The 27,070-nt window shown below is 42.3% G+C and overlaps 1 protein-coding gene across 2 annotated transcripts in view; it reads right to left on the minus strand.

The window, feature by feature from the left end:
- cntnap2 (contactin associated protein 2) overlaps positions 1–27,070 on the minus strand; it is a 924,912-nt gene that overhangs the window by 8,589 nt on the left and 889,253 nt on the right. For both annotated transcript variants that reach the window (XM_008112904.3, XM_008112906.3), the window contains 2 exons: positions 18,233–18,463; positions 10,369–10,437 (listed from right to left, as the gene is read on the minus strand). In XM_008112904.3, coding sequence (XP_008111111.1) covers positions 10,369–10,437; positions 18,233–18,463 — 300 coding nt within the window. The remainder of the gene's footprint in view (positions 1–10,368; positions 10,438–18,232; positions 18,464–27,070) is intronic.

Below are 27,070 nucleotides of genomic sequence, written 5' to 3' on the forward strand. Positions count from 1 at the left end.
GAGTCTTCGGGTGCCCCTCCCCCCTCAGGAGGGTGAAGGAGCTCCCCGACGACCCGAAACAACTCCGATGGTCTGTTAGTTGCAGACGCTATGCGGGCAGTCGTGAAGGTCTTCCTGGCTGCCCGCAAAGCCGCGGAGTAGGCCCTAATAGCGGCTCTAGCCCGTGCTCGGTCAGAAACGCTACGAGTTTTCCGCCAGTGGCACTCTAGTCCCCTCCTCGAGCGCTTCATCACTGCCAGCTCCTCCGTGAACCAGGGAGCCGAAGTGACTCTTCGCAATGAGAGGGGACGTTCGGGGGCGATCATGTCAATTGCCCTGGACATCTCGCTATTGTAGCGATCTACCAAGGCATCGACAGGATCGTCAGCCTCCATGACAGGAAGATCCCCAAGAGACCTCAAGAATCCATCTGGATCCATCAGTCTCCTGGGGCGGACCATCTTAATGGGTCCACCACCCCTGCGGAGGTTTGAGGTCACAGTGAGTCTTAAACTGATCAGGTGGTGATCGGACCATGACAACGGAAGAATATTTTGCTCTTCCACTCCGACCTCACCATCTGCCGCAACAAAAACCAGGTCAAGTGTGTGTCCAGCTTGATGAGTGGGACCAGATATCACTTGGGACAGTCCCATGGTCGTCATGGCGGCCATGAAGTCTTCAGCTGCACCAGTTAATGTGGCCTCGGCATGAATGTTAAAGTCCCCCAGCACTACCAGCCGCTGAGAGACCAAAGCCGCACCAGAGATCACCTCTGCCAGCTTGGGCAGGGAGACTGCCGTGTCGCGGGGTGGACGATACACCAGCAGAATCCCCAAACTGTCCCGGGTACCCACCTTAAGATGGACACACTCAAAACCTGCAGATTGCGGGATGGCGCACCTGACCAGGGAGATTGTCTGCCGAAAGACCACCGCAACCCCACCTCCCCGCCCCCCGGCTCTGGCCTGCTGTTGCACCCCGAAACCTGGAGGACACAGCTGGGCGAGATTTACCCCGCCGGGCTCATCCAACCAGGTCTCGGTGATGCAAGCCAGATCCGCTGCTTCATCCAGGATCAAATCCTGGATGATAGCTGATTTACCATTGACGGATCTGGCATTAAATAGCAGGACCTTCAAACGGAGGGGACTGTCATGGAGGCTACCACTCCTATCCTTCTCCAGGGTCGCAAGAACTCTGTTGCGCTTATCCCTGGGATAAAGGTGACCACTCCTCCTCCTCCCCCACACGACCTCAATGGTCTCCCCCAGGCTCCGGTCCACTCCCCCCAGGGCGACAGGCAGGATAGAGCTCTCATTGCGATGCCCTAGTCAGCTGTCCATAAATGGGGAGCGACTCAGGATTCTATCCTGCTTAGAGTCCTAGAATGAATCCTGTAATGATGAGATGATGGAGCAGTCAGGGGAACTAGATTGACTAAACAAGAGCAATGTCTCTGGGCGGGAATCGAGAATAGATTGGGAAGGGTCTAGAGTTGAAATGGGGGACACTACACAAGATTCTAAGAGTGGAGGGGACCTAGATAAAGAGTCATGGGCACTAACCATTCTGGAACTAATGGTACCTTGAAAATGCAGTTCCGAACCTGCCATCAAGGGGCGGATTGTGGGGTCCAGAAATACCTTCCTGTCATGGAACCCAGTTACAGGGCTTTGGTAATTCAGCCCTGTAACTGGGAGTCATAACATAAACAATCCCAGGAGCACCTGGCAGAAGAAGATAGAATATGCCTGGGAACTTGGGGCCGAAAGTATAAACAATTATAATTGGTCTAGTGTGTGAAAATGGTAGTAATGTGAGATTGGGGGTGGGACTTGATGATGATATTTACGTGTGGTGTTACGTAGCATCAAAAGTTATAAAAATAGTTGTATGTAAACATTGGGTCATTCCTGACTTTTCCAAAGTCATGTGTTCTTCAATAAAGATTGGATTTGAGAGCAGCCATCTCTGATCTGCGTTCAGACTGATCCTTTGAAGTGAGCAGGACAATTAAGTCAGGAATGCAGTTCTCACCCTCCTGCAAATTTGCAGTGAAGTGATAATGAGCAGGGAAGGAGATCAAAGCCATGACGGAGCAAAGGGGCCTCCGCTGGGAGCTCTGCCGTTGGCAGAAGAGACATTGCAAGCCATAGCTTCCTCTACGGGGTACCCCAAGCCGGACGGCGTGACCCAGAGGATTCCCAGAGGGGGAAGAGGCGTTCCGGCGGCGGCAGAAACCAGTTGGGGATCTGGAGGAAGCATGCCGGAGACCGTGGCCCTGCGGTTATCCATCCTGGAAACTCACTTATCCAGGCTGTCGGATACCGTGGGGAGAATAGTGCCAATATTGGAAGAGAATCTCCAAAAAGAGCACATCCGATATGGCGCCGAGAGAGAGCCAAGCAAAGGCGGAGAGGAGCGGGGGATCCAGGAAGAGGAGGAGGATGTGCCGTACGACGAGGAAAGGCGAGATGAGGGGGCTACAGCGAGGCCAGTATGCGGATGGGCGGAAGGGCCGACAGCGGCGGCAGACTTTCGGGAGCCGCGCAGAATGACCACCGGAGTGGGGCGCGGCGTGTTCCAAGGAGCCGCCCGAGGAAACCTGATGCAACCCTTCCCCATGCCTCCCAGACAGCATCAACGGGCCGCAGAATGGATGCCAAGAAGAGAAGATCTCAAACTGGAATACGGAGGGGAATCAGATGAACTGAACTTTTTTCTAATTAGCATCAGAGGATACATGGAAGACAATGCACACACATTCCCCTCCGAAGCAAGCAGAGTTCGAGCCATCGGCAACACACTAAAGCGAGGAGCAGCCAGCTGGTACGTGCAACTCCATGCCAGACACGACCCATGCCTGAGGTCAGTGCCCCGCTTCCTCGCCGCACTGGAAAACCGATTCAGAGACCGGCTAGAGCAATTGAGGGCTCGAGACCAGCTGAAAGGAATAAAGCAGAGGGACAAAACGGTGCCCGAGTACGCAGAGGAATTCCTCCACCTCGCGGAAAGGGTACCAGAGTGGTCTGAAGTGACCAAAGTGGAATTATTTAAAGAGGGACTACGCCCCGAGATTTTCAGCTGGGCAGCGCACAGAGATGACCCCGAAACGCTCCAGGGATGGATTCAACTAGCGGGGCGCGTTGAATCCACCCTGGCCCAAGTAAAGCGCTTCAGGAGCAGCGGCGGCCAGCAAAGACCGGTGGCGAGAGGTCGAGGAGAAACGAGGAAGCAGGAAAGACCCGGAGGGAGGCCGGGGATTCCCTCCAGAGGAGACGACAACAAACCTAAACCGGGATGCTTTGTATGTGGGAAGACGGGCCATCGAGCAGCAGAATGCTGGGCACGGAAGGGGGAGCCGCCAAAACCCTCAAAGCCCAAGCCAGCAACCGGGAGGCGTGCGGAGGAGGAGGTGCAAGCCCCAGAATCTCCAGAAAAATTGGTGAGTCGGGACAAACGCATGATAGTAGTGCCAATCTGCCTATCGGGGCTAGAGAATCGGGCCACCTGCAAGGCATTTGTGGATTGTGGTTGTTCCAGGAATATTATAACTCCAGAGTTAGCAGGAGCGTTGAAATGCCAGCAGATGGCGCTTGACTCCCCAATTGCATTTTCGCAGCTAGACGGATCAGTTGCTACTGGGGAAGTATCTACAAAGGAAATACGGGAGGTCCCATGTAAAATAGGCAAATGGGAAGGAAGAATATCCTTTGTGATAGCCCCTATTGCCACATACCACGTAATATTAGGGATACCATGGCTCGAACAGGCAAATCCCGAAGTAGATTGGAGAGGAAAGAGCCTAGCATTTAAAGAACAGCAGACGCAATGGGAGATAAGCAAGATTGCAGAAGAGGAGGACGAGGGAGATGAAGAAGGTGAAATAGACCCACTGCTATTGCCACCTGAATACAGAGACTTTGTGGATGTGTTCAATCAGAAAGAGGCAAGTAAATTACCTCCCAAAAGGAATATAGAAGTAGAAATTGAAATAACCCCCGGAGCAAACTTACCAAAACCAAAAGTGTATCCCATGTCTGTGCAGGAGAAGGAGGAATTGAGGAAATACATTGATAAAAACCTGGCGCGGGGCTTCATTAAGCCATCCAATTCTCCTCTCGGGGCCCCAGTGTTATTCAGGAGAAAGAAAGACAACTCCCTAAGATTGTGCATTGATTATCGAAATTTGAATGCAATTACTAAGGACAATAAATACCCTATGCCCTTAGTAAAGGATTTAATTACCGTATTGAAAAAAGGGAGCATATTTACTAAACTTGATTTAACTGAAGCATATCATAAATTAAGGATCAAACCGGAAGATACTTGGAAAACTGCATTTTCCTGCGCATTCGGCCATTTTGAATATAAAATTTTACCTTTCGGTTTAAAAAATGGAGGCGGGTGCTTTATGCAGCTTATAAATGAAATACTGCACCCATTGTTGTACAGAGGGGTATTCATATTTCTTGATGATATCTTGATTGTGACTGAAGATAAGGAAAAGCACGTGAAATTGGTCCGGGAAGTTTTGCAGAGACTAAGAGAAGCAAAGCTGTACGCAAAACTGTCCAAATGTGAATTTAATAAAACTCAAATTGACTTTCTGGGGTATCGGATATCTCCAGAAGGGTTAGCTATGGATCCAGCTAAAGTATCAGATGTAAAAGAATGGGGAGTGCCTCAAACAAGGAGGCAATTGCAATCGTTTCTGGGGTTTGCAAATTTTTATAGATCCTTCATAAAAGGCTTCGCGCAAATAACTGCACCCCTTACTGAACTTTTAAAAACAAAAGGGAAAGGAGAGACAGCAAAAGTAAAAGCTCCTGGCGCCAAACTAAGTTGGACGCCAGAATGCCAAAAGGCATTTGAAACCCTAAAAGAATGCTTCACAGAAGGACCCATTCTAAAACACCCCGATATCAGGAGCCCTTTCATAATCCATTGCGATGCCTCAGACTGTGCGTATGGGGCAGTACTATTGCAAAAGGATCAAAATGGGAACTTAAAACCCTGTGGATATTTGTCCCGGAAGTTCAGCGAAACTGAAAAATGTTGGCCGATATGGGAAAAAGAGGCACTAGCCATATTAAAAGCCTTAGAATGCTGGCGACACTTTCTCGAAGGAAGCGGAATCCCATTTGAAATTTGGTCTGACCATAAGAACCTCCAGTATTTAAAGTCCCCTCGAAAATTGTCCCCCAAACAGATTAGATGGGCACAATACTTCAGCAGGTTCGATTTCCAATTAAAGTTTTTTCAAGGAAAGCAGAATGTCTTGGCAGATGCTCTTTCACGCATGCCTCAACACGAAGGAATACCCACAGCAAAAGAGGGAACAATATTCTCTGACAAACAATGGGGCTTAGCTGTCAGAACAAGAGCACAAACCCAAAAGGAGGACACTGTTATGGTTGAACTCGACGGAAAAGATAATTGGGGAAACGAGCTGAAACAGTCTTATGAAGGAGACCAGTGGATCACATCCAATGCAGAACAGGGGGAGCAGAAGGGGGGATTTTGGTTTGTGAACAAGAAACTATATATCCCAGCAACATTAAGGATCAAGATTTTGCATCGTTTTCACGACAACCAGAGCGCTGGTCATACAGGAATTACAAAAACAACAAAAGCAATAGCAAAACATTGCTGGTGGCCAGGGATGAGGAAGGACATAAAAAATTATGTTGTTCAATGTGATGATTGTGCCAGAAATAAATCGAGAGGAGGGAAGCCAATGGGATTATTACAAACAGTAGCAGAACCTACCAGACCTTGGGAATGTGTAGCTATGGACTTTGTGGGGGAACTACCGGTTAGCAAAGGACATCGTTATATTTGGACAGTATTGGACCTGTTTTCTAAACAGGCCCACTTTATAGCACTGACGAAACTACCATCAGCCGAGAAACTAGCTGAATTGTACATAAACCACATTTACAAACTGCATGGATGTCCCAGTAGAGTTGTCAGTGACAGAGGAGTACAATTCACAGCAAAATTTTGGGAAAAATTCCTGGAAATGCTAGGAGCAGAAAGGAGTTTAAGTTCTGCTTTTCACCCCATGACAAATGGGGCGGTAGAACGTACTCAGCAGACACTTGGGCAGTTCCTTCGAATGTACTCTAACATGAGACAAAATGACTGGTCTCGGTGGTTGGCTTTTGCAGAACTAGCTTTTAATTCGACTATACATTCAGCAACAAATAAAACCCCCTTTGAGGTAGTTTACGGGTATGAAATACAGCCTCTGCCCCAGCTGCCGAGATGGACAGAGAATGAGGGAACAGAGGCAGGGAAATGGAAAGCGCAAATGATGGAATGCTGGAGTCAAGTGACTGCATCCTTAAAAGAAACACATAAAAAGTATAAAGTATTCGCAGACAGAAAGAGGGTGGAAGGTGATAAATTGGAGAAAGGAGATTTAGTGTGGCTAAGTACCCAAAACATCAAACTGGGGCTACCTTCGAAAAAATTGGGCCCTAAATATATTGGACCATTTAGAATACAGGGTGTTATCAACGAGGTGACTTTCCAGTTGACATTGCCAAAAAGTTTAGGGAAAATACACCCTGTATTCCATCGTAGCTTACTGAAAAAATATATGGGTACTTTGGACAAAATGGACACATAGAATTATTGTTTTGTTTCAGGCTTGTGATGAAAGAAGAACCGAAGAGGAGGACGAAGAAAAGGAGGGCACCATGTCATGGAACCCAGTTACAGGGCTTTGGTAATTCAGCCCTGTAACTGGGAGTCATAACATAAACAATCCCAGGAGCACCTGGCAGAAGAAGATAGAATATGCCTGGGAACTTGGGGCCGAAAGTATAAACAATTATAATTGGTCTAGTGTGTGAAAATGGTAGTAATGTGAGATTGGGGGTGGGACTTGATGATGATATTTACGTGTGGTGTTACGTAGCATCAAAAGTTATAAAAATAGTTGTATGTAAACATTGGGTCATTCCTGACTTTTCCAAAGTCATGTGTTCTTCAATAAAGATTGGATTTGAGAGCAGCCATCTCTGATCTGCGTTCAGACTGATCCTTTGAAGTGAGCAGGACACCTTCCTAATATTAATACCCCATGAATTCAACAGGGGTTTACGCGCCCAAAGTGCTTCAATTAAAGTGCTATCATCAAAGGTGATAACGAGACGTATGGAGCGGTCATGAGCTTGAAAGTCCCTACGTAGCCATGAAATGAACTTAATTTTGACTACACTTGGGCTCACAGATAGTATTTGACCGAGGGACTCCTGTACCGCTCTCCTTGAGGTCCATCTGCCCCTATTCAACCATGAGTCTGTTATTTCAAACGCCAATTTTTCTAATTGAGGTAAATATTTTTGGTGGCGCATTGGGTCAAGTGTGCACAGGCCAGACTCGGATATTCCATGTGCAATTGTCCTTTTTAAACCCTGATCCGTAACCTTATGCCCAGCCCTCCCTTCTCCCCTGTAGTCATGAGGAAGCTGCCTCTCATTCTCAACGTCCCCATCTTCCTTCAAAAATTCCTCCTTATGTTCTGATTGCCATTCCCCACCCTCCCCATCAGAAGTCAAAGACCACTTATACTCGGTTGAAGTGGCAGTCGCGATGTCCTCTTCCTTCCCGATGTAACACTGACCAGGATTGCTCACCAAGAGGGAGATCCCTTTAAAGAGGTAGTCTATCTTCTCATTTAATGTAGCAAGTTGTGAGAAGACGAGGTCAAGCGACTTCCCCATAAGTTCACACAGGTGAGAAAGTTCAGTATTCCCATGAGTTCCCAGCTGATTCATTTTCCTGTACAACTTTCACCAAAAACCTTCCAACAGTACCACTCAAAAAACCTTCAAAGGTATTCCACCCTTTCTCACTGATCTTTCTCAAACGTTCTAGAACCTACTCTCCTGAGAGAACTAATTACTCTTACCAATACATACTCGGACCCTCAATCACTTTCCAAAGTCCAACAGAACCAAAACCCAAACCAATAACTCATGAGAAATCTTAGGAAATATCTCTTTACCCACCCAAAAGCCCTCAGCACTACAGTCTAACCTTCCTCACTGCACTAAACAAACAAAACAAAAGCCCAGTCATAGTACACATCACTATTAAAAATAATTACAAGAAACAAATAAAATGACCAATAGATAAACAACCACAAAAGAATCAGGCAAGATGGCGAGCCCGAACAGTAGTGTCCCAAGGTCAGCATAGATTACAGAGAGTTATTCGCTTCCTTCTCCAGAGGACTAGTGCTGGTAGAGTCCTACGCTGTAACTTCACCCTTCAGTCTCCCAAGGGGACCGGAGCAGGTGTAGAAATAGTTCCCGGTTCAGCCACTAGTTGACGAGTGGGTTCAATGGAAGACAGGCCGCTGGACGGGCGCAACGCAAGTTGTAGCCCCTCTGGCCAAGGCTGGAGGCTTGCTGCCCTCTGGTCCAGCAGGGCAGCGGCAGATGGCAGATGAAGGGCAGAAGTAATGCAGCACCTCTGGCCCAGATGACCACCGGAACCTCTGGCAAATTTCTAAGGGAGCGGGTTCCCGATGGAAGACAGTTTACTGAGAGTGCAGCTCCTCTGGCCCAGGCTACAGGCTCGCTGCCCTCCGGTCCGGCAGGGCAGCGGCAGATGGCAAATAAAGAGGTAGCGGTAATGCTGCTCCAACTGGCCCAGGCTGAGGGCTCACTGCCCTTCGGTCCGACAGAGCAATGGCAAATAGTAGATGGCTGCGACAACCTCAGGCAAGTTCGAACAAGTTCTGTCAAGTTCTGAGGGAGCTATTTCCTCGCCACCAGTCGGATGGTGATTGTGGCGATACTCAACCTTCTCCCCTTTGAGCAGTCTCTTTGGGGCTCTCCTCGCTTCCCTAGTGGGGGCGCACTGGAGCCTAGTCAAGCGGAGCAGAGGTGGGAATAGGATGGAAATAAGGAAGGAGGGAGAAAAGGCCACTAGGGTGGAGAATGGTGGCCACACAGCTCCCTTCAGATCTTCCTCTTCTCCCCTCTTGCTTTGCCACTCTCTTCCGCCACTCTCTTTCACTCCCGACCCCCAGATTGAAAGGGCGAGATTTGGGGTTTAGGTGGAAGAGGCCAGTAGCCAGTAATTGGGGAGAGAAGCGTTTACCAAGTGGCTGAAAGCAGGCAACTCCTTGCAATAGTAACTGACAACACAACAGCAGCAGTGGCCTTGAAGATGCCCAGGGCTTGCCAATGGAGCCGCTCGTCCCTCTCTCTCCTCCTTTGAAGTAGAGGTTGGGGAATCGGGCAAATGGCAAATCTTTTAAAGTCTTTTAAGTTGTTAATTACCTCAGCAGCCAGGTCGTTGACAGGATAAGGAACTGATAGAGCAGCCTTGCTGTAAATCACGCTGATGGCATTGCTCTTCTCTTCTCTTCTCCCTTTCGCTTTAATCTCTCTCTTCCTCGCCCAGATCCACACCTTCTTAGACACTGAGGGGTTCTTTGATCTCCAGGTCAAGAATAGCGTGGTATGGCTTAAAAAAGAGTTACTAGAGAGAAGGATTGTCTCAGATTAATTAGTTTCTCTTTTCGGAGCCAAACGGAGCTCCTCTTACCTCGGCGCCATCTTGACAAGCTCAAATAAATAAATAAATAAATAAAATCTGTTCTTGGTCTTATTGTTGCGGAGAGAATGCAGCTTTTCAATGTTCTGCTTTCAATTAATAAAGTGTTGGCTTCACCAAAAATTATAAGTTGTTCCTGATTAACTTTTTTATCCTCGGCTGAACTGTCTAACTATGTTGGTTCTGCTTTGTTTCCTACTTCTTCATTCATGTCATCTATGATATGTCAACATATCTCATATGTTTGAAATAGTTATGGCATAGTTTAAGGCAGGCATGGGCAAACTTCAACCCTTCAGGTGGACTTCAACTCCCACAATTCTTAACAGCTTACCAGCTGTTAGGAGTTGTGGGAGTTGAAGTCCAAAACACCTACCTTCACATGAGAAAAACTATATTACATAAATAAGTGTTAAACTCAGTTGTGTGTACAGGATGAGATGTTCTATCTGGGAATGAAACACAAGACACAGATATTTTCTTAATGTAGCAAGGCCACAACTTTATTGGTTCTATCTGATGACTGGAGTAGCCTACTCTGGATTAGCATCAGCATAACTGCCCTGTTAAAGTGCACCCTATGATCTGGTGAGGAAAGGTTAGGAGGATCAAAAGGGAGATTTTTTAAAAATGATATCTGAATACAAAGAAAAATTATTGGATGTATGAGGATCATATTTCTTAAATAAATATTTTTGAACATTAAGCAAAAAGGATTTGTATTTTTAAAAGGTAACAATCCACTGTATTTTCTTAGTAGACAAATTTACATCAACCTTTAAAAGGCACATGCACCTTTCTTACCTCCAATAATTGCTGAATTCCTGTTAACACCACCTCCTATCACTTGACCATTGTAAGGGAGATCTGAACCTGTTGTATAAAGAAAGGCACAAGACTCTAATTATAATCTTAGCAATATTTAGTCTCTTATTTGGCATCCTTAAAATGTCAATGCTTTTATATTTAATCCAATTTCTATTTGTTGTGAGTACAGATTTGGCATCATATTTCAGGACTAAACGAAAGTAGGTTTCCTAGCGGCATTGTTAAATAGCAATTAATTGGCCATCTGTTCAGAGTCCTTAAATTGTATGGCAAGGGGTTGGATTGGATGGCCTTTGTGGTCTATTTCAACTCTGTGATTCTATGATTTCATGGATGGATACAATAAGGTGATTTCTCAGGAATTTTTGTGCATTTTTTTGCACCATTCTCATCTAACCATGCATAACTGATAAATTGGATGGGTAGCAGATTTATAATTAATGAAGATTTGTTTAAATTCAAACACCATCATAAAGTCATTGGAGAATGGAATTGCTAAACCTGACTCAGGGCCCTTCTATACCGGTCGTAAAATGCCAAAGAAACCAGAATAAAGGGTGTGTAGCTAGATAACGTTTGCTGAAAATGCGCACTGGATAGCATTAATGGCTAAAAACCATGTGTTAAAAAGGTGCACTTAAAATCTGATTTCGAACGAAAAATGTACATGTTCACATCACTGTATATCCCTGCAGTCATGGGAAACATGTGACTTTGTTGCTATACACTGGGTAGATAGCTCCCGTGCATGTGCATATTTTTAAATTTCGAAACAGCTGATGAGGGCTGTAAACAAATCTATGGACACACAGGTGGTTAAATGGAAGCACAATTGGAAGGCAATTCCCATGAGAACTCTCTGCAAGCATTCCTTTGTTCTCATTAAACAGAGCTTGAAATTACACACTGGACACCAGCATGCCAGGCAAATGTCCGCAAAGGGAAACAGAGTTAAAGAAGGAAAAAGTAAAGGCAACAGGAGGGTGAGGAGAGACAATGACAAGAAATCTGCTTGTGTGCACATTTGTATATCTGCATCAGCACTTATGAGGTCCATTACATCTCAGAGAGTCAATAAAAATAAATAAACGTTAATTTATGGTGGATGTCTTGGATCCATCTTGCAGATTTCTAAAACTGAACCAGGGGACCATTTACTGGTACTGACAGCTCAGTGTATGGACTCTCCTTAAGATCCCACAATTTTTACACCCACTGATTTGCCTTGGATTATCAGGCTGTCTGGAAGGGCCCTCAGAAATAAGACTTGCTCTCATTTACTCTAAGGAGCAACAAAATTAGGGTCATCAATGAATTCAATAACTGACGCTGATTCATTTTTTTGTCATAGAAAGCAGATAATGAAATTATACCTGCCACCAACCACAGATCAATGGACAACAAAGATACGGGAGGTAAAGAACATGGATAGGCTAACATTTTTGATGAGAAACCACCAAGGCAAACCAATAAAAGAAACAGACTGGTCTAATCTGGAAGATTACCTAAAAACAAGAAAAGATACAAGCATAGGTAGCGGAAATAAGAGCTAGAAAACCCGAAGAAGATCAAAACTAAAAATATAATAGCTAAGAAGGAGAAAACCCCCAGATTAGAAACTGCAATCATCCCTCCCTCAAAAAAAAAAAACTAACCCCCCCCCTGAAATTACTCCCCCCTCAAAAATCAAGAATTGTGGGAAGAAACTTTATGACATCTCTACCAACAAAGAAACTTACCTCACAAACCCTCCTCATACCTCTGTCCCCTCCTGCACTTTTTTTTTGTTTCTGTCTTTGTTTCTTTCCCCCCTTTTTCTCCTTTTTTCTTTTTTTATTATTTATGTATTAAAAAATCTTCCAATAAAAATGATTTTAAAAAAAGAAAAGAAATTATACCTGCCACCAGTAATAATAATAATAATAAACTTTATTTATATCCCGTTACCATCTCCCTGAAGGGACTCAGGGGACTCAAGGCGGCTTACAAAGGCACTCCACAGTGCACATATAATATACAGCAAGTAAAAAAGGTACATAAGTATAAACAAGTCACATAGAATTATAACAATAATCCCTGTAACACATATAAAAGGTAAAGGTTTCCCCTGACGTTAAGTCCAGTCATGTCTGACTCTTGAGTGTGGTGCTCATCTCCATTTCTAAGCCGAAGAGCTGGCGTTGTCCGTAGATACCTCCAAGGTCATGTGGCCGGCATGACTGCATGGAGCGCCGTTACCTTCCGGCCAGACCTATTGATCTGCTCATACTGGCATGTTTTCGAACTGCTAGGTTGGCAGAAGCTGGAGCTAACAGCGGCCGCTCCCGCCGCTCCCAGGGCTTGAACCTGGGACCTTTCGGTCTGCAGCTCAGTGCTTTAATGCACTACGCCACCGGGGTTCCTTGTAACACATATAACATGTCAAAATAATACAATTTAAAAACATCAGTAAATAAAATTAGCAGCCATCCATTCAGAAAGTGCCAAGTGTCAACTTCATATGAGACCATTAAGCGTACTCGAGGTCAAAGGCCTGAAATGAATCCAACAGAACAGGACAGATAGGTGCCTTAGGTACATCTATTGGTATCACCTCAAATCTGACGTCCAGGTCGGAATGTATGCAAGCGACTTTATCTGCAAAATGATGGGCAAAATCACCACATCAAGTCACCGAGTGGTCATGGATCTCCTCTTGAGAACTTGAGTGGAGGAGCTCCCTGACCACTTGGAATAACTACGTAGGTCTATTAGTTGCAAATGCAATACGAGCAGTCAAGCATACCTTCCTGGCTGCCCTCATTGCTGCGGAGTAGGCCCTAAGAGAAGCTCTAGTTCATGTTTGGTCAAATTCACTCTGAGATTTCTGCCAAATGCACTCTAGTCTCTGTCTTGCTTGCTTCATCACAGGAGGGGACATTTAGGAGCGATTGTGTCCACCATCCTAGTTGCCTCTGTATTCCAGAGGTCGACCAGGACATCGACAGGAATATCTGCCACCATGACAGGAAACTCCCCAAGAGATTATAGGAATATATCTGGATCTATAAGTTTCATGGGGCGAAACATCTTCATAGGTCCCCCACCCTTGCGGAGGTTAGAAGCTGCAGTGAGTCTAAACCTGATCAGGTGGTTGGCGGTCCATGACAATAGAAAAATTGACAGTTCCTCCAACCTAACATTTTCATCCCCATCCACAATAAATACAAGGTCAAGAGTGTGTCTAGCTACGTGGGTGGGCCCAGATATCATTTGGGACAGCCCCATGGTTGTCACGGAGGCCATGAAGTCCTGAGCTGCCCCGTACAAGGCAGATTCAGCATGGAAGTCTTCCAAGAAAAAGAAAAGAAAACCAATGAAAGTCCTGTTGTGTCCCAGAGCAGGAACAAATCTGTAGTTAACCACCACACCAAACCAATAAATCAGCAAGCAGTTTATTGAAAAATATATAAATGCAAAGCAATAAAAATGGTAAAAACAGTTTAGTCCAAAGATGCAAAATCTCCAGATATACAAGGCAGCATAGAATCCAATACACAGAACTTCAGAGTAATCTTTTAAACTTGGAAAAACAAGAACTTGGTTAACTTGAAACATGAAACCAGAAACTCCCTTGGCAAAGGCTTGATGCAAGATGTTTTCCAAACTCCACGTTGCCCAGACTGATCTAAAATCTTTTCCCCACCTCATATAAAGCTTTTTTGTCTCATGGACCAACAAGAAATAATTTTGTTTACCTCTGCAACCAGATAAGGATCTCTCTTGATAATTCTCCTTAAGTTTATGAAAGTTCTGTCTCCTATCTTCTAGCTCATTAACCTCTGCACCTGACAATTCATCTTCAGAATTCAGTTCCCTAGAGAAAGACTGCTCGGGGGCTACCTCAGGAATATGACCTTCAAAAGCTACAGGAGAAACAGGACATTTATTTTCAGGATTTGAAATCTCAGACCCAGCAAGACTATCATCCACAGGCCCAGCAAAGCCATGAACCCCAGTGATATCAGACACATGGTCTGGTGGCCAACTTTTTGATCCTGGGACTCTCTGGATACCCACAGAGGAGATAATTACCATATATACTCGAAGATAAGCCAAGTTTTTCAGCCCTTTTTTTAAGCTGAAAAAGCCTCCCTCAGCTTATACTGGGGTCAAGGTCAAGGCTGGCAACAGAGCATGTAGGCTATTGCTTGCAATATAGGATATATTTCTCTCTTACCCTCCCTTATCAGTGTGTTTTATTTTGCAAAGCCTCCCTCACTCTTAATCAAGGGAATGTTTTGAAAAGGGAAAGACACCCTTGCAAGTCAGGAAGAAGAATTCATTAATCTTATGAAAGCATTTTCCCCTGAAATATTTGTTAAACTCTCCTACAGATATATAGGCATTAACCCCTTGCAAGCTTTTGCAATCCTTATGTACCTATATATCTCTATCTACCTATGTATCTACATTAATTTTATATATGAATTTTCCCCTCACATGTTTGCAGGTCTTTGCAAATCCTATATACCTATAGATCCATGTACCTGTATATCTGTAGCCATACATATTCATTATTTTTATATATGAATTTACCCTCATATGTTTGCAAATCCTGTATAGATATAATTATTTATATAAAGAGAGATGTCTGGGTAGATATGAATATATTCTTACCTACCTATATATAGGGCTTGCAAATATTATAGGGGAAAATGAATACACAAATATATAGAGACATGTCTAGATAGATACAAATATGTGTGTGTGTGTGTGTGTATGGCTTGCAAATATTGTAGGGGAAATGCACACACACACACACATAGAGAGAGAAAGAGAGGATTTGCAAATGTTTCAGGGGGAAATGTATATGTGAAATTAGTATCTATAATTATAGATCCATATCTATCTCTGCATTATTTATATAAGCATTGAATGTTTGCCTGTTACTATGTTGGCAGCTGGCCTGAGTCCCCATGGGGAGATAGGGTGGGATCCAAATGAAGTATTATTATTATTATTATTATTATTATTATTATTATTATTATTATTATTATTATTATTAGATTATTGTTGATACCATATTGTTTTTGTAGCCCCTACTTTTCCACTTATAAAGCTACTGATATATAAAGCTAACCTACTGATGCCTTGATTAATGTAATTTTATTGGTATCATTTTTATTTTGAAAAATTACCTGTAGCTGCTGCATTTCCCACCCTTGGCTTATACTCGAGTCAATAAGTTATCCCAGTTTTTTGTGGTAAAATTAGGTGCCTCAGCTTATATTAGGGTTGGTTTATACTCGAATATATATGGTAATCAGAAATGGCTAAAACTTCTTGTATGAGGGTTTGTTTCTGAAATGCAAAGTGGGCCTGGAAACCTATTTAAAAGGATGAATCACCATGCCTGGAAACATGGGGGAAAGGCAATGCAACCTTCCATTTTGTAGAAAAGGGCAGTCCAAAGAATTATCAGGGATGAAAAAATAGCAAATGCACTTGCAGGATCACATTTTGCATTCTGCTGCTTTAAAGCAGTAAGGTATCTCCCTTAAACTTCAGGAAACTACTCACAGCTATAGCGGACATATTTAACTTGGTGGACAATACGCCTATTTTGTTAAACAAAAGACTCTCTCCCTGAAGGAGGAAGTTTTCAAGGCATTTTAAGGGGGCTTCCCAGTGAAGGAAGAGGGATCGACCTGGAGGTATCCTATCTTGGGCTTCCTTAAGAAAGTCCTCTCTTCTCTCTTGATTTGGAGGTGCCAGAAAAGAGAACTGGTGTCTTGCCTAGAATGCTTCCTCCCCCTCGTGCTTCGATTCCACCTCCAAATCAAGAGAGAAGGGAGGCTTAAGAAACCCTGCTTCACGCGATCCTTTCCCTTCTAGTGGATGCCTCCCTCCCTGCATTCCGTATGTAACTGAAAGAAACTGAAAGGAGCTGGTTTTTGACAGCCGATGTTTTGTTGCAACCGGAAAAAAATTGGCGGCAAAGCCCATGCTGTTATGGGTGTCTGAACCAGCCAAAGACCTTTTTGAAAACGGATCCATACATAAGCCTAGTACCTAACCCTTGTGCTCTTGACACTCTCCTTCCATGCTGTCTCCTCATGTTCCCTCCCTGGACTGGGAACTTGGGCCTCAAGGTGGTCTAAGTGGATGTGGTGACCAGTGGGTTCACTGTGGTAAATGTGATTTACTTATTTTGTGTCAAAAGCATTGCATAACAAATACATTTTAAAATGATGAAAAAAAAGGAAATCACAAGCAACTAAATAGTTTTAGACCAAAAGTGGGCAACAGCAACCGCATTGTCCGTAGCTTTAAACAACTCCTCCTCCGTACATGAGGCAGGACATTGTGGGCAAGCATACATATGCGGAGTTATTTGTTCTGCTCCACAGTCACATAAGGTGGAAGATTCCTCCAGGTAGTGCCACCTTGCCAGGTTGTCTTTAGATCTGCCCACTCCACTTTTGAGTCTGTTTAGGGACTTCCTATTTGCCCATTCTTGGTTTGCCCTTGGAGGAGGACCCTCATGGGGTGCCATCCAGTTGGAATTGCCAGGTTTAGCTGCCCAGAGGGACACCCTTGCTGCTGCTGGAGGAACATCAAGAGGAGTGGTGGTTCTCATGAAGCCCTTCCTTGATTTGAGTCTGGTGGGAGGAGGCTGATAATCATGCAGTGGGTGGCTTTCACAATGTTTGACCTTATTTCTCTCACAGTTAGCAGCAACTTCCCGTCTCACGTCAGGAGGGGCAATGCCAGCTAGCTTGTAGAGCTTATCAACAGGTGTAGGTTTAAGGCATCCTGTGATTATTCTGCATGTTTCGTTTAGTGCTATGTCCACCTGCTTCGCATGAATAGACTTTTGCCAGACAGGACAGGCGTACTCAGCAGTTGAATAAGACAAGGCCAGGGCTGATGTTCTTATTAATTGTGGGTCTGCATCCCATGCGCTGCCAGTCAGGATGTCGTTGGGGACACGGAAAGAGCCTCCTCGAAGATTGAGTAAATTCGGTCAGGCGTCCCCTGGGCAACAGTTTCTTGTAAGTGGCCAATCTTTCCAACCCCAAAAGCATTGGACGAATGGATGAATAACAAAGGTCTTTATCAAGACCATTGCTAACGATTATGTTTATTAACATAGAAGGTTTGTCACTTGCTAAGGAAGAACTATTAGCCAAAATGTCTGAGGACATTTCGTGTGACATCCTATGTATACAAGAAACACACAGAGACATCACAATGAGAAGACCAAAAATTCTTGGAATGCAACTGGCAGTGGTAAATGTGATGAGACTATCAAAAGCTTGTCATATGCAGTTAAAAAAAGAATAACCAAGCAGAAGTTTATTAATACAGAATGATATGACAGACACATTAACCTGAACTATTTATTCATTCACAGCTCTCTAAACATCTGTTTAGTTCTTCCTCTGGATGACTGTTCTATCTCTATCACATTCCCCAATGTCTGCCTTCTGTCAGAGACAGACATCTCTCTCTTGTAAGTTTCACTTCACAGCATTCCTGAGCTGCAATCGGCTGACACCAACCAGACTTGCCCATCTCCTCCTTTCAATATTATATATTTTTTAAAATTTTAAACCAAAAAATATTCACAAGAACAGCAAATAAAATTATCACTGCTTAGTATCCAACATTAGAATCTGATAGAAAAACTCACTGCAATACAATTGTAAGGGAATGAAACAAAGCATATAAGCCACCAGAAATTCCTTATTATTGTGCTGAGTTCGGTTTGAAACATAATATTCATAACCATATTTATATCTGAAGATCCATAAAAGTAATTAATTCTATTGCCAAAAATTAAAGCCAACATTACCAGAATTTGAATGCCAAGGATCTGTTGCTGAAGACATTGGTTGAATGGTTTGTGGATTTGCTCCACAGTTGGATTCCACAAGTTCTCCTTCTGTGTGGATATGAGAGGAAATGTTCGTTTTTCTTAAGGCTGACTTGAGCGGAGCAATCTGGTTGAACTGCACTCGGGATAGACAGCCAGAAAATCCTGGTGTATTATATTTACGGATCTCTTGATCAACCTTTCCAAGTTCTGAAAGTGAGATGAAGAAACAAGTTCTTTAACAGAAATGAATGAAGTGTATATTTGTGGGGAAGCATCGATGAAATATAAAAAAATCTCCTCATTAACATGCTGAGTTTTTAATTTCTCTTTTCACTTAACTGTAGATGATAAACAGAAACAATAGTAAACATTACATTTGGAAAGTTTCTTTAAAGAAGAGTGACCCAGTTCAGTGAAGTCAAGAGGGCATGGGAAATTTACTTTTTTCTTCCTGAGCAAAGGAAGATTACATTTGAATTCACAGACATGCAGCAAATAAATACAACCTAGGGGCTGACTGACTGACAAATAGTAGGGCGATATTCCTGGTCACTAAGCATTTTACCTACTCTGCATACATAATACCGCAGTGTGTTATATTTAGCAGCAGTATGTTATATTCATTTCTAAAGCAATATGGTTTGAAGTCTATCAAAATTGCTACTTCTCCCATCCCATAATCTGGGAACTTCAGTTTTGTTTTTCTGTTGCAAAGAGAGGAAAGAGACATAACATTCCTCATTCTGGTCAAAATATATCATTCATTTTCATTGTGAACCCAGCCTTTCAATTTGCTTTATTCTCAATCATTCCTTAACCTTGCCTTTCCAGACAGGTGGTCTGCTTTTGTTTTATAATGTGGGACATATATGCATTGATACACATTTACATTTACCTTTTCCCAAACTAAAAAAAAATCACATTCAAAATATTTGCCAATATCTTTAAACCTTATGCAATTATTAGTTCTAGCTAGATGGTCAGATCTGTTCGACAGTGGAATACGCTGCTGTGGAGTTTGGCGGAGTCTCGTTCTTTGGAAGTTTTCAAACATGCTGGATGGCTATCTGTTAGAAATGCTTTGATCGTGAGTTAGACCAAATGGTGCTTGTTGTCTCTTCTAGCTTCATGTTTCCAAGGGTGCATCTACACAAGCAGGAAACCCCAGGGCTGGAGCATAATGCAGTACTCTGCACCTGCCCTGGCAGTGGTTTCCCTACCTGCCTTCATCTCATTGCAGAAGCAGGGCAGAGTCCAGTTTGGCTCTGCTGAATGGCTACCCTTATCTTGGGGATCCTGTTGCTGTGGCTATGGATCTCCAAAGAGCTCTTGACTGTCCCTGGCAGGGCAGGCCCAAGGTAATTTTTTAGTGTAAGCGAATAGAATTTTTGCCCCCCCCCCCCCCACCAATCACTGAAAAATAAAAGTGTTGGATAAATAAAATAAAATGTTGGATAATAAGGAGGGATTAAGGAAATGTCTATTAAACATCAAATTACATTATGATTTTACAAATTAAGCACCAAAACATCCTTTCTTCCCCCCCCGGAAAAATAATAATAATAATAATAATAATAATAATAATAAATTTATATACCACCCTATCTCCCAAAAAGGGACTCTAATCATAAAAATAACAAGTACGTTACATAACAACATAAGCATATATTGAGGTCCAGATATGTAACCTCACTTCGATTCCAACAGACCCCACAACCTCTGAGGATGCCTGACATAGGTGGGCTTCTGGAACATGTCCAGGCAGCCCGGAGACCTGGCCTCGAGGAGGCAAAGGCAGGCCAGGCCGCGGAGGCTGGCCAGAGGCCTCAGAGGCCTGTGCAAGGCTGCGGAGGCTGGCCAGAGGCCTCAGAGGCCAGTGCGAGGCTCCGGAGTACCTGACACAGGCTCCAGAGTGCCCAACGCGGGCTCCGGAAGACCCACCCAGCCCACCGGAAGGCCTGACGCGGGCTTCCGGAGCCTGTATTAGGCCTTCCGGAGCCCGTGCTAGGCCTTCTGGAGCCTGTGTCGGGCACTTGTCTGGACAAACACTGGCGCAAAACGGGGGTGCTGTTGAGGCCTCGACAGCACCCCCCGTTGACGTGCGCCCAATGCCGAGGCGTAATCGGCTTCCAAGTTGGACCGGGCCTGGTCCCTGGACATTATTGCTGACACTTGTAAGGGTACCCTTGGGACTCAGAGAGGAGGGCCCTTGCAAATGTAAGCAATGGTACCCAGGAGCTCTTTGGAGCTCTGTGGTCATCGTGACAATGGTGACAGATCCACCAAAGTAGGTGGCACCCCACTTCTTTCACGGCATGGAGCCCAGGGAAAAGTGGAATGGAATGTGTAAACAATTGGTGCCAATTCCAATTCAGAAAGGTTCCCTGATTGTGGGACAAAAATGCATTCAGTGAAAATGTCCAATGTTGTGGATGAAAAGAGCCAGTGCATTATGTCACAGGACTGATTTTTACCCAGGCGATTTGTGTAGATATGCTCTAACTTAACATAGTTTCCCTTTAAGGTTAGTTCAAAACATAAAAATAGCATCTAAAATCTATGGTTCCATTCAGATTTTAAAATTGGGAGAGAAACAAATGGAAAATGGAAGCTAGAAGTATCGTATATCCTTGAGTATAATGCGCCATCGATTGTAATGTGCCCTTCAATTTTGAAGGTGTGCATTGTAAAAAAAAAAAAGTTGTTCAATCTGTTGTCAAATATATACTTTCTGTATTTATTACAGATTTCAAAATCTTTATCATGGTCATAGACCAGCATACAGTCTCATAGAAGCATTGTACATTAAAATTTAAAAGGCTAAAAACAAAAACAAAGGTATATTGAAGGCTAAAACACGAAACTATTTAGAGAAGGGAAGGGACTAAAAAGGGATGCAGAAGGAGGGAGATTGATGGAGGGAGTAGATTTCAGTATTAATGTCAAAATATGTTGTATGATTTTACATAGGATTTGTGCTACATTAGAACAGTAAAGGCAAGTATCACTGAAGAAATATTAAATATTAAATAACCAACAGCCATTAAGCAAGGGGAAGCCGTGCCCCCCTATCAGGCTGAGGCTGGTGAGTTTGCCATTTTTAGCCTGATGGAGGGGCACAGGCAGATTTACGTGCACATTTCTAACACGCCATAAATTTAAAGTACTCCTCAAATTTGGATATTTCTGTATTTTTTTGTAATTTAGCCAAAAAATGTGAGCATTAGATCCAAGAAAATATGGTAGCTGTTCTCAAAACTGTTTTTATGACAGAAATCATGAATCGAGCACTAAAAACATACAGATAGTTTTATAACTACAAACTTGTTTGAGCCTTAGAACAATCAGCTACAATTCTAATTACAGTACCAAAATGCAGTAATCAGACTTCTAGATTGCGTTTGTGACAATCACAGAGAAAATGTGTTAGACTCTGTTGGCAATGACTATTCACGTTTTCTTGTAGAGATCCATGTGCTAATGTGATTTCTCAGTAATAACGGCCTATAGAAGACAGCAATTTCAAGGGCAGAAAAACAAAATTTCATCCAGAAACAAGATATCTATTGAACACTGAAGAGCAGAAATATATTTATTGTTTAATAGAAAAACCACCCACTAGCGCCTAAGAGTGAATGGGTGGAAAGAGCCGAAGTTGCACATATCAGGTCCAAAGGCAACAGTTTACTGAACAGATCACACCAGATTTTTTTTATTGTGTCACAAGCGACTTTAGAACATACTGCAAGTAGCTCCTGGTGTGAGAGAATTAGTCGTCTAGAGCAATGATGGGCAACCTTTTGCGCTTAGTGTGTCAAAATTCACCAAAAAACCTAGCATGACTTGGCTGGTGTGTCACTTCGAGAAAAAAACTATAATTTCGCAATATGTATAGTTTAAATAACAAAAATATGTAATTGTAATATTTAACTGTATTTAATAAATCAAAAACTATTTACTACCATTATTTCCATGTACAACAATCTATGGTACCTCTTGCAGTTTCCACACTGATTTCTCTCTATTCTAGTTTCAATGTAGTCATGAATAATGAATAATAATATAATAGTAATAATATGATAATATATTACACGCGTGTCATAGGTTGTCCATCACTGGTCTAGAGAGACGTTGATGTGTTACCATCCTGCTGGGAAGCTTCTCTTATGTCCCCGCAAGCTAGAGCTGACAGACAGGTATCCACCCCGTCTCATGGATTCGAACCGGCAACCTTCAGGTCAGCAACCCAACCTTCAGGTTATCAGTTCAGCCGGCACAAGGGCCATCATGGCTCATCACACCAGATGACATCCATTGATAACCAGGTGTATTTAGGACTTGAGCATTCTCATTTATGAGCATGGCTAATAGGCATCAGCATTACCATCATTTGGGAATACTGTACTGTGATAACAGATGGACTAACACAACAATTTAAAACAGGCTGATGCATAAATTGCTTGTTCAAGTACACAATAAGAGCGGCTGTAATGAATTCTGAACTTCATTCTGAAAGGCTAGAAGATATACTTGGGTTCAAAGTCAAATATGGGGATATTAAATGGAAAAAGAAGGTTTAGAACCAGAAATTAAACAAGCATTTTGAAGGAGGAATGCCTATGTGTGATAACTACTTTGAACACTCTAAATATAAAAAGTTAAATATTGTCATTTAATATAATGAAATCTAGCAAAAGGAGTCTTATTTGAAAATACAGTCAGAAATCTCCATAGACAATCTCCATTGCTGTTATACAAATATCAATGTGTATTTCAGATCAAATTGAAAGGTGGGAAATCTATGTGCTTCTGACTTTGATGAACTGCAACTCCTGTCTTCTCTGAATATTGGTCATAATGACTAGGACTGATGGGAGTTTAACCCTAACAGTATCTGACAGCCCACAATTATCCCACTTTAGCATGAATTCTGAAAACATGTAAAACGTGAAGGGCATAACATAGCAAAGGTATAGAGTATTAACTTAAACATTTAGTGTTTTTATTACAAAAATGACACAGGTACATTGCTGTCAATGGATCTTGAAATCAATTTTCACATACAGTAGAGTCTCACTTATCCAACATAAACAGGCCGGTAGAACATTGGATAAGTGAATATGTTGGATAATAAGGAGGGATTAAGGAAAAGCCTATTAAACATCAAACTAGGTTATGATTTTACAAATTAAGCACCAAAACATCATGTTATACAACAAATTTGACAGAAAAAGTAGCTCAATACGCAGTAATGTTATGTAGTAATTACTGTATTTACAAATTTAGCACCAAAATATCATGATTTATTGAAAACATTGACTACAAAAATGAGTTGGATAATCCAGAACGTTGGATAAGCGAATGTTGGATAAGTGAGACTCTATTGTACATGTATTTACTTTTACAATATGTTGGCAACAGTGTATTAGTACAACAGATATTCTAGAGCTGTTCTTTGTAGGAAAATTAACATTTCAAGGCATAACACTTCAAATAGTATATTTGTGTTGCAACAGGGAATTCTACTTCATTTTCTCCTTGACTGCAGAACAAATAAAATGCAAACTCATCATGGCAATTCCAATTAAAGGAAAAAATATTCCATCTTAACATTAGGAGGAACTTGATGATAAGAACTGTTTGACAGTAGACTATGTTATCTGGGAGTATAAGAAAGTCTCCTGTTGGGGGAGATTTTTAAAATTATTAGATGCAAAACAAAGCAATATTTGTTTCATGTCAAAAGTATTGCATAATAAATAAGTATAAAACTGATAAAATAGAGGGAGCACAAGCGATTAAATAATTTTAGACCAAAAATGGGCAACAGCAACTGCATTGTCTGTAGTTTTAAACAATTCTTCCTCTGCGCACGAGGCAGGGCAAGGTGGGCAAGCATACAGATCTAGAGTGGTTTATTCTACTCCACAATCGCACATGGTAGAAGATTCTCCTAGGTAGAGCCATTTTGCCAGATTGTCTTTTGATCTGCCCACTCCACTTCTGAGTCTGTTCAGGGACTTCCAAGTTGCCCGTTCTTGGTTTGCCCCTGGATGCAGACTCTTGTGGGGAGCCAACCATTTGAGATTTCCTGGCTTAGCTGCCCAGAGGGATACTCTTACTGTTGCTCGAGGAACATTAAGAGGAGTGGTGGTTCTCATGAAGCTTTTCTTTGATTTGAGTCTACTGGAAGGAGGCTGATAGCCATGTAGTGGATGGCTTTCTCAATGTTCAACCTTATTTATCTCCCAGTTAGCAGCAACTTCTCATCACACACCAGCTAACGTATAGAGTTTATCAACAGTTGTAGGTTGTGATATCATTGTATTTTTGGGGTTCTTGAAAGTTTTTCCTTCCTTTTGGTAATTCCTCTGTTTGTCCTTTTGCTTTGTTTGTTCATTGCATTAACAAAGTTTTTCATTAGCCAGAGTTTGATGTGTAAAGGCGGAAGAAATATCTTCTTTGGATCAGCCAATGGGTCATGTGTGACATTCTTCTGCCCTGGAACCAATTTATTGGGGAGAGGTCAGTCTTTTCTGATATAATGCAAATTGTGGGAACAAGGGAGAGGGCCTTCTCTGCTGTGGCCCCCCGATTGTGGAACTCACTGCCCGGTGAGATTAGGCAAGCCCCTACATTAGCAGCCTTTAAGAAAGACCTGAAAACATGGCTCTTCCGTTGTGCCTTTGGAGAGTAATCACTACATACATCCCTTTTGCTGCTCTCCTTCAATATTTGTCCTCCAGATTGCACCGCCACTTTATGACCCTATCCTCTGTGGTTTTTACTCCTACTTCCTTTCTCACCTCGAGTTTTAATCTAGTGTTCATGTGGCCCGCCCTTGGTTTTATTGTTATTTTGATCCTGTTTAATGTAGTGTATATTTTATTTTATTGTGTTGTTTAATGTGCTATGATTTGTTGTTCTATTATATTTTGTTATATTGTATTGTTCTGGGCATAGCCCCATGTAAGCCGCCCCGAGTCCCTGTTGGGGAGATGGTGGCGGGGTATAAATAACGTTTATTATTATTATTATTATTATTATTATTATTATTATTATTATTATTATTTCTTGCTTGTCTGTCCCACTCGCAAAGGAAACAGCAATACTTCATGTAACCAAGCTGCAGTCCCAATAGAATGGCAACTACCTTAAAGTCACTACACAAATTCCAGTTGTGCTGAGAAATAAAGGCGGCTCAGCAAAAATTGCATGTTCTCATGTGATTCTTTCATACGAATGACATGTCCAACAGGAAAGGGTAGATATTGCCATTGTGCAGCAAAACAGTTTTCAAGACTGTTGAGTCATTTGCCATTGTCTTGGGCCTTGGTTGCATCCAAAAGCACAAAGCAATCCGTTGATTTCACAGCACAAGGTCAGATTGTCAGTTTGGCTAAAATACTTTGTTAAATCTTCATCACAGTGGCAAAAGATTCCATTCTTGTAGCCTTGATCCAAACAGCTCTGTCTCGCTCTTAGATAAAGACAAGTGTCTGACCAGATAATTCATTTGGATGCCTCAGGTAAAACCAAGACAGGTCCTGCGTTTTGGGCCTTTTTGGAAGGGTCCTCAGAAACACAGGAAGGACATGATCATAATATCCTGTTGTTTAGTGAGTTTTCAGAAATAAACTTCTCTGATTAAGTAGTTTGAATTTGGTTTGTCATTGCTAATCTCCATTGTTACACAATACAAACAGCTTCCATGAATTTACCTAATCCTTTTTGCTTTGAACTATCCAAAAGTGTAGCCATCTCCACACAAAAAAATGTTAGAGTCTCACTTATCCAACATAACGTTGGATAAGTGAATATGTTGGATAATAAGGAGAGATTAAGAAAAAGCCTATTAAACATCAAAATAGGTTATGATTTTACAAATTAAGCACCAAAACATCATGTTGTACAACAAATTTGACAGAAAAAGTAGTTCAATACACAGTAATGTTATGTTGTAATTACTGTATTTACAAAATTAGCACCAAATATCACATTATATTGAAAACATTGACTACAAAAATACGTTGGATAATCCAGAACGTTGGATAAGCGAGTGTTGGATAAGTGAAATTCTACTGTATCATCAACAAAAAATAGGCTAATTTGATTTTAAAATGACTGAAGCTTAGAATGGTTTAATTTTGTCTGCATGCCATGAAATAGTGTGGTCCACCCATCATTTTTATATATTGTTTTATTTTATGTTTTAATGTACTATTTTCTGAGAATGGAGAAAACAAGCATCAGCCTTTCTGACTTTTTTTCCTGACTTTTAAAATTCTCATGCACACACTTGCATATACATTTATGTACACATGCCCATGGAAATATCATATGCATATGTGAATCATTCAGTGAAATGTATCATGAACAGACTTCTTTGTTTCTTGTTGACATGATTGATTATGATCAGAAAAAAAACATTACAATGAGGTTTAAAAATCTTAAGGAATTAATCTCAGAGGCACATTGTATATGCCTCTGATACAGGTGATGCCTAAATGATTCAGCTTTGTTGAGGCAAAAGATGGAGCTGCATCTTATTCATTTCTGAAGAGCTTAGGAAACAATAAATTTAAGGTCCCATGGGCCTGTTTTTTCAACACCATCACAACACTGACATTCTTTTGGAATTCGAATGATTTGTAGCAAAGCTGGCAAAATAGAACCTCAGAAAAAAGGAAACAAATACTGTATAGACATACACCTTGAAGGTTTATAAATGAGCTTAAAGAAGGAATTATCAGTTTGGATTAATAATTAAGAACACTAAAAAAAACCTGTGTTCATTTTCCTTACACATCCTTG

Source organism: Anolis carolinensis, chromosome 6 (genome assembly GCF_035594765.1).
Source record: "Anolis carolinensis isolate JA03-04 chromosome 6, rAnoCar3.1.pri, whole genome shotgun sequence".
NCBI lineage: Eukaryota > Metazoa > Chordata > Lepidosauria > Squamata > Dactyloidae > Anolis > Anolis carolinensis.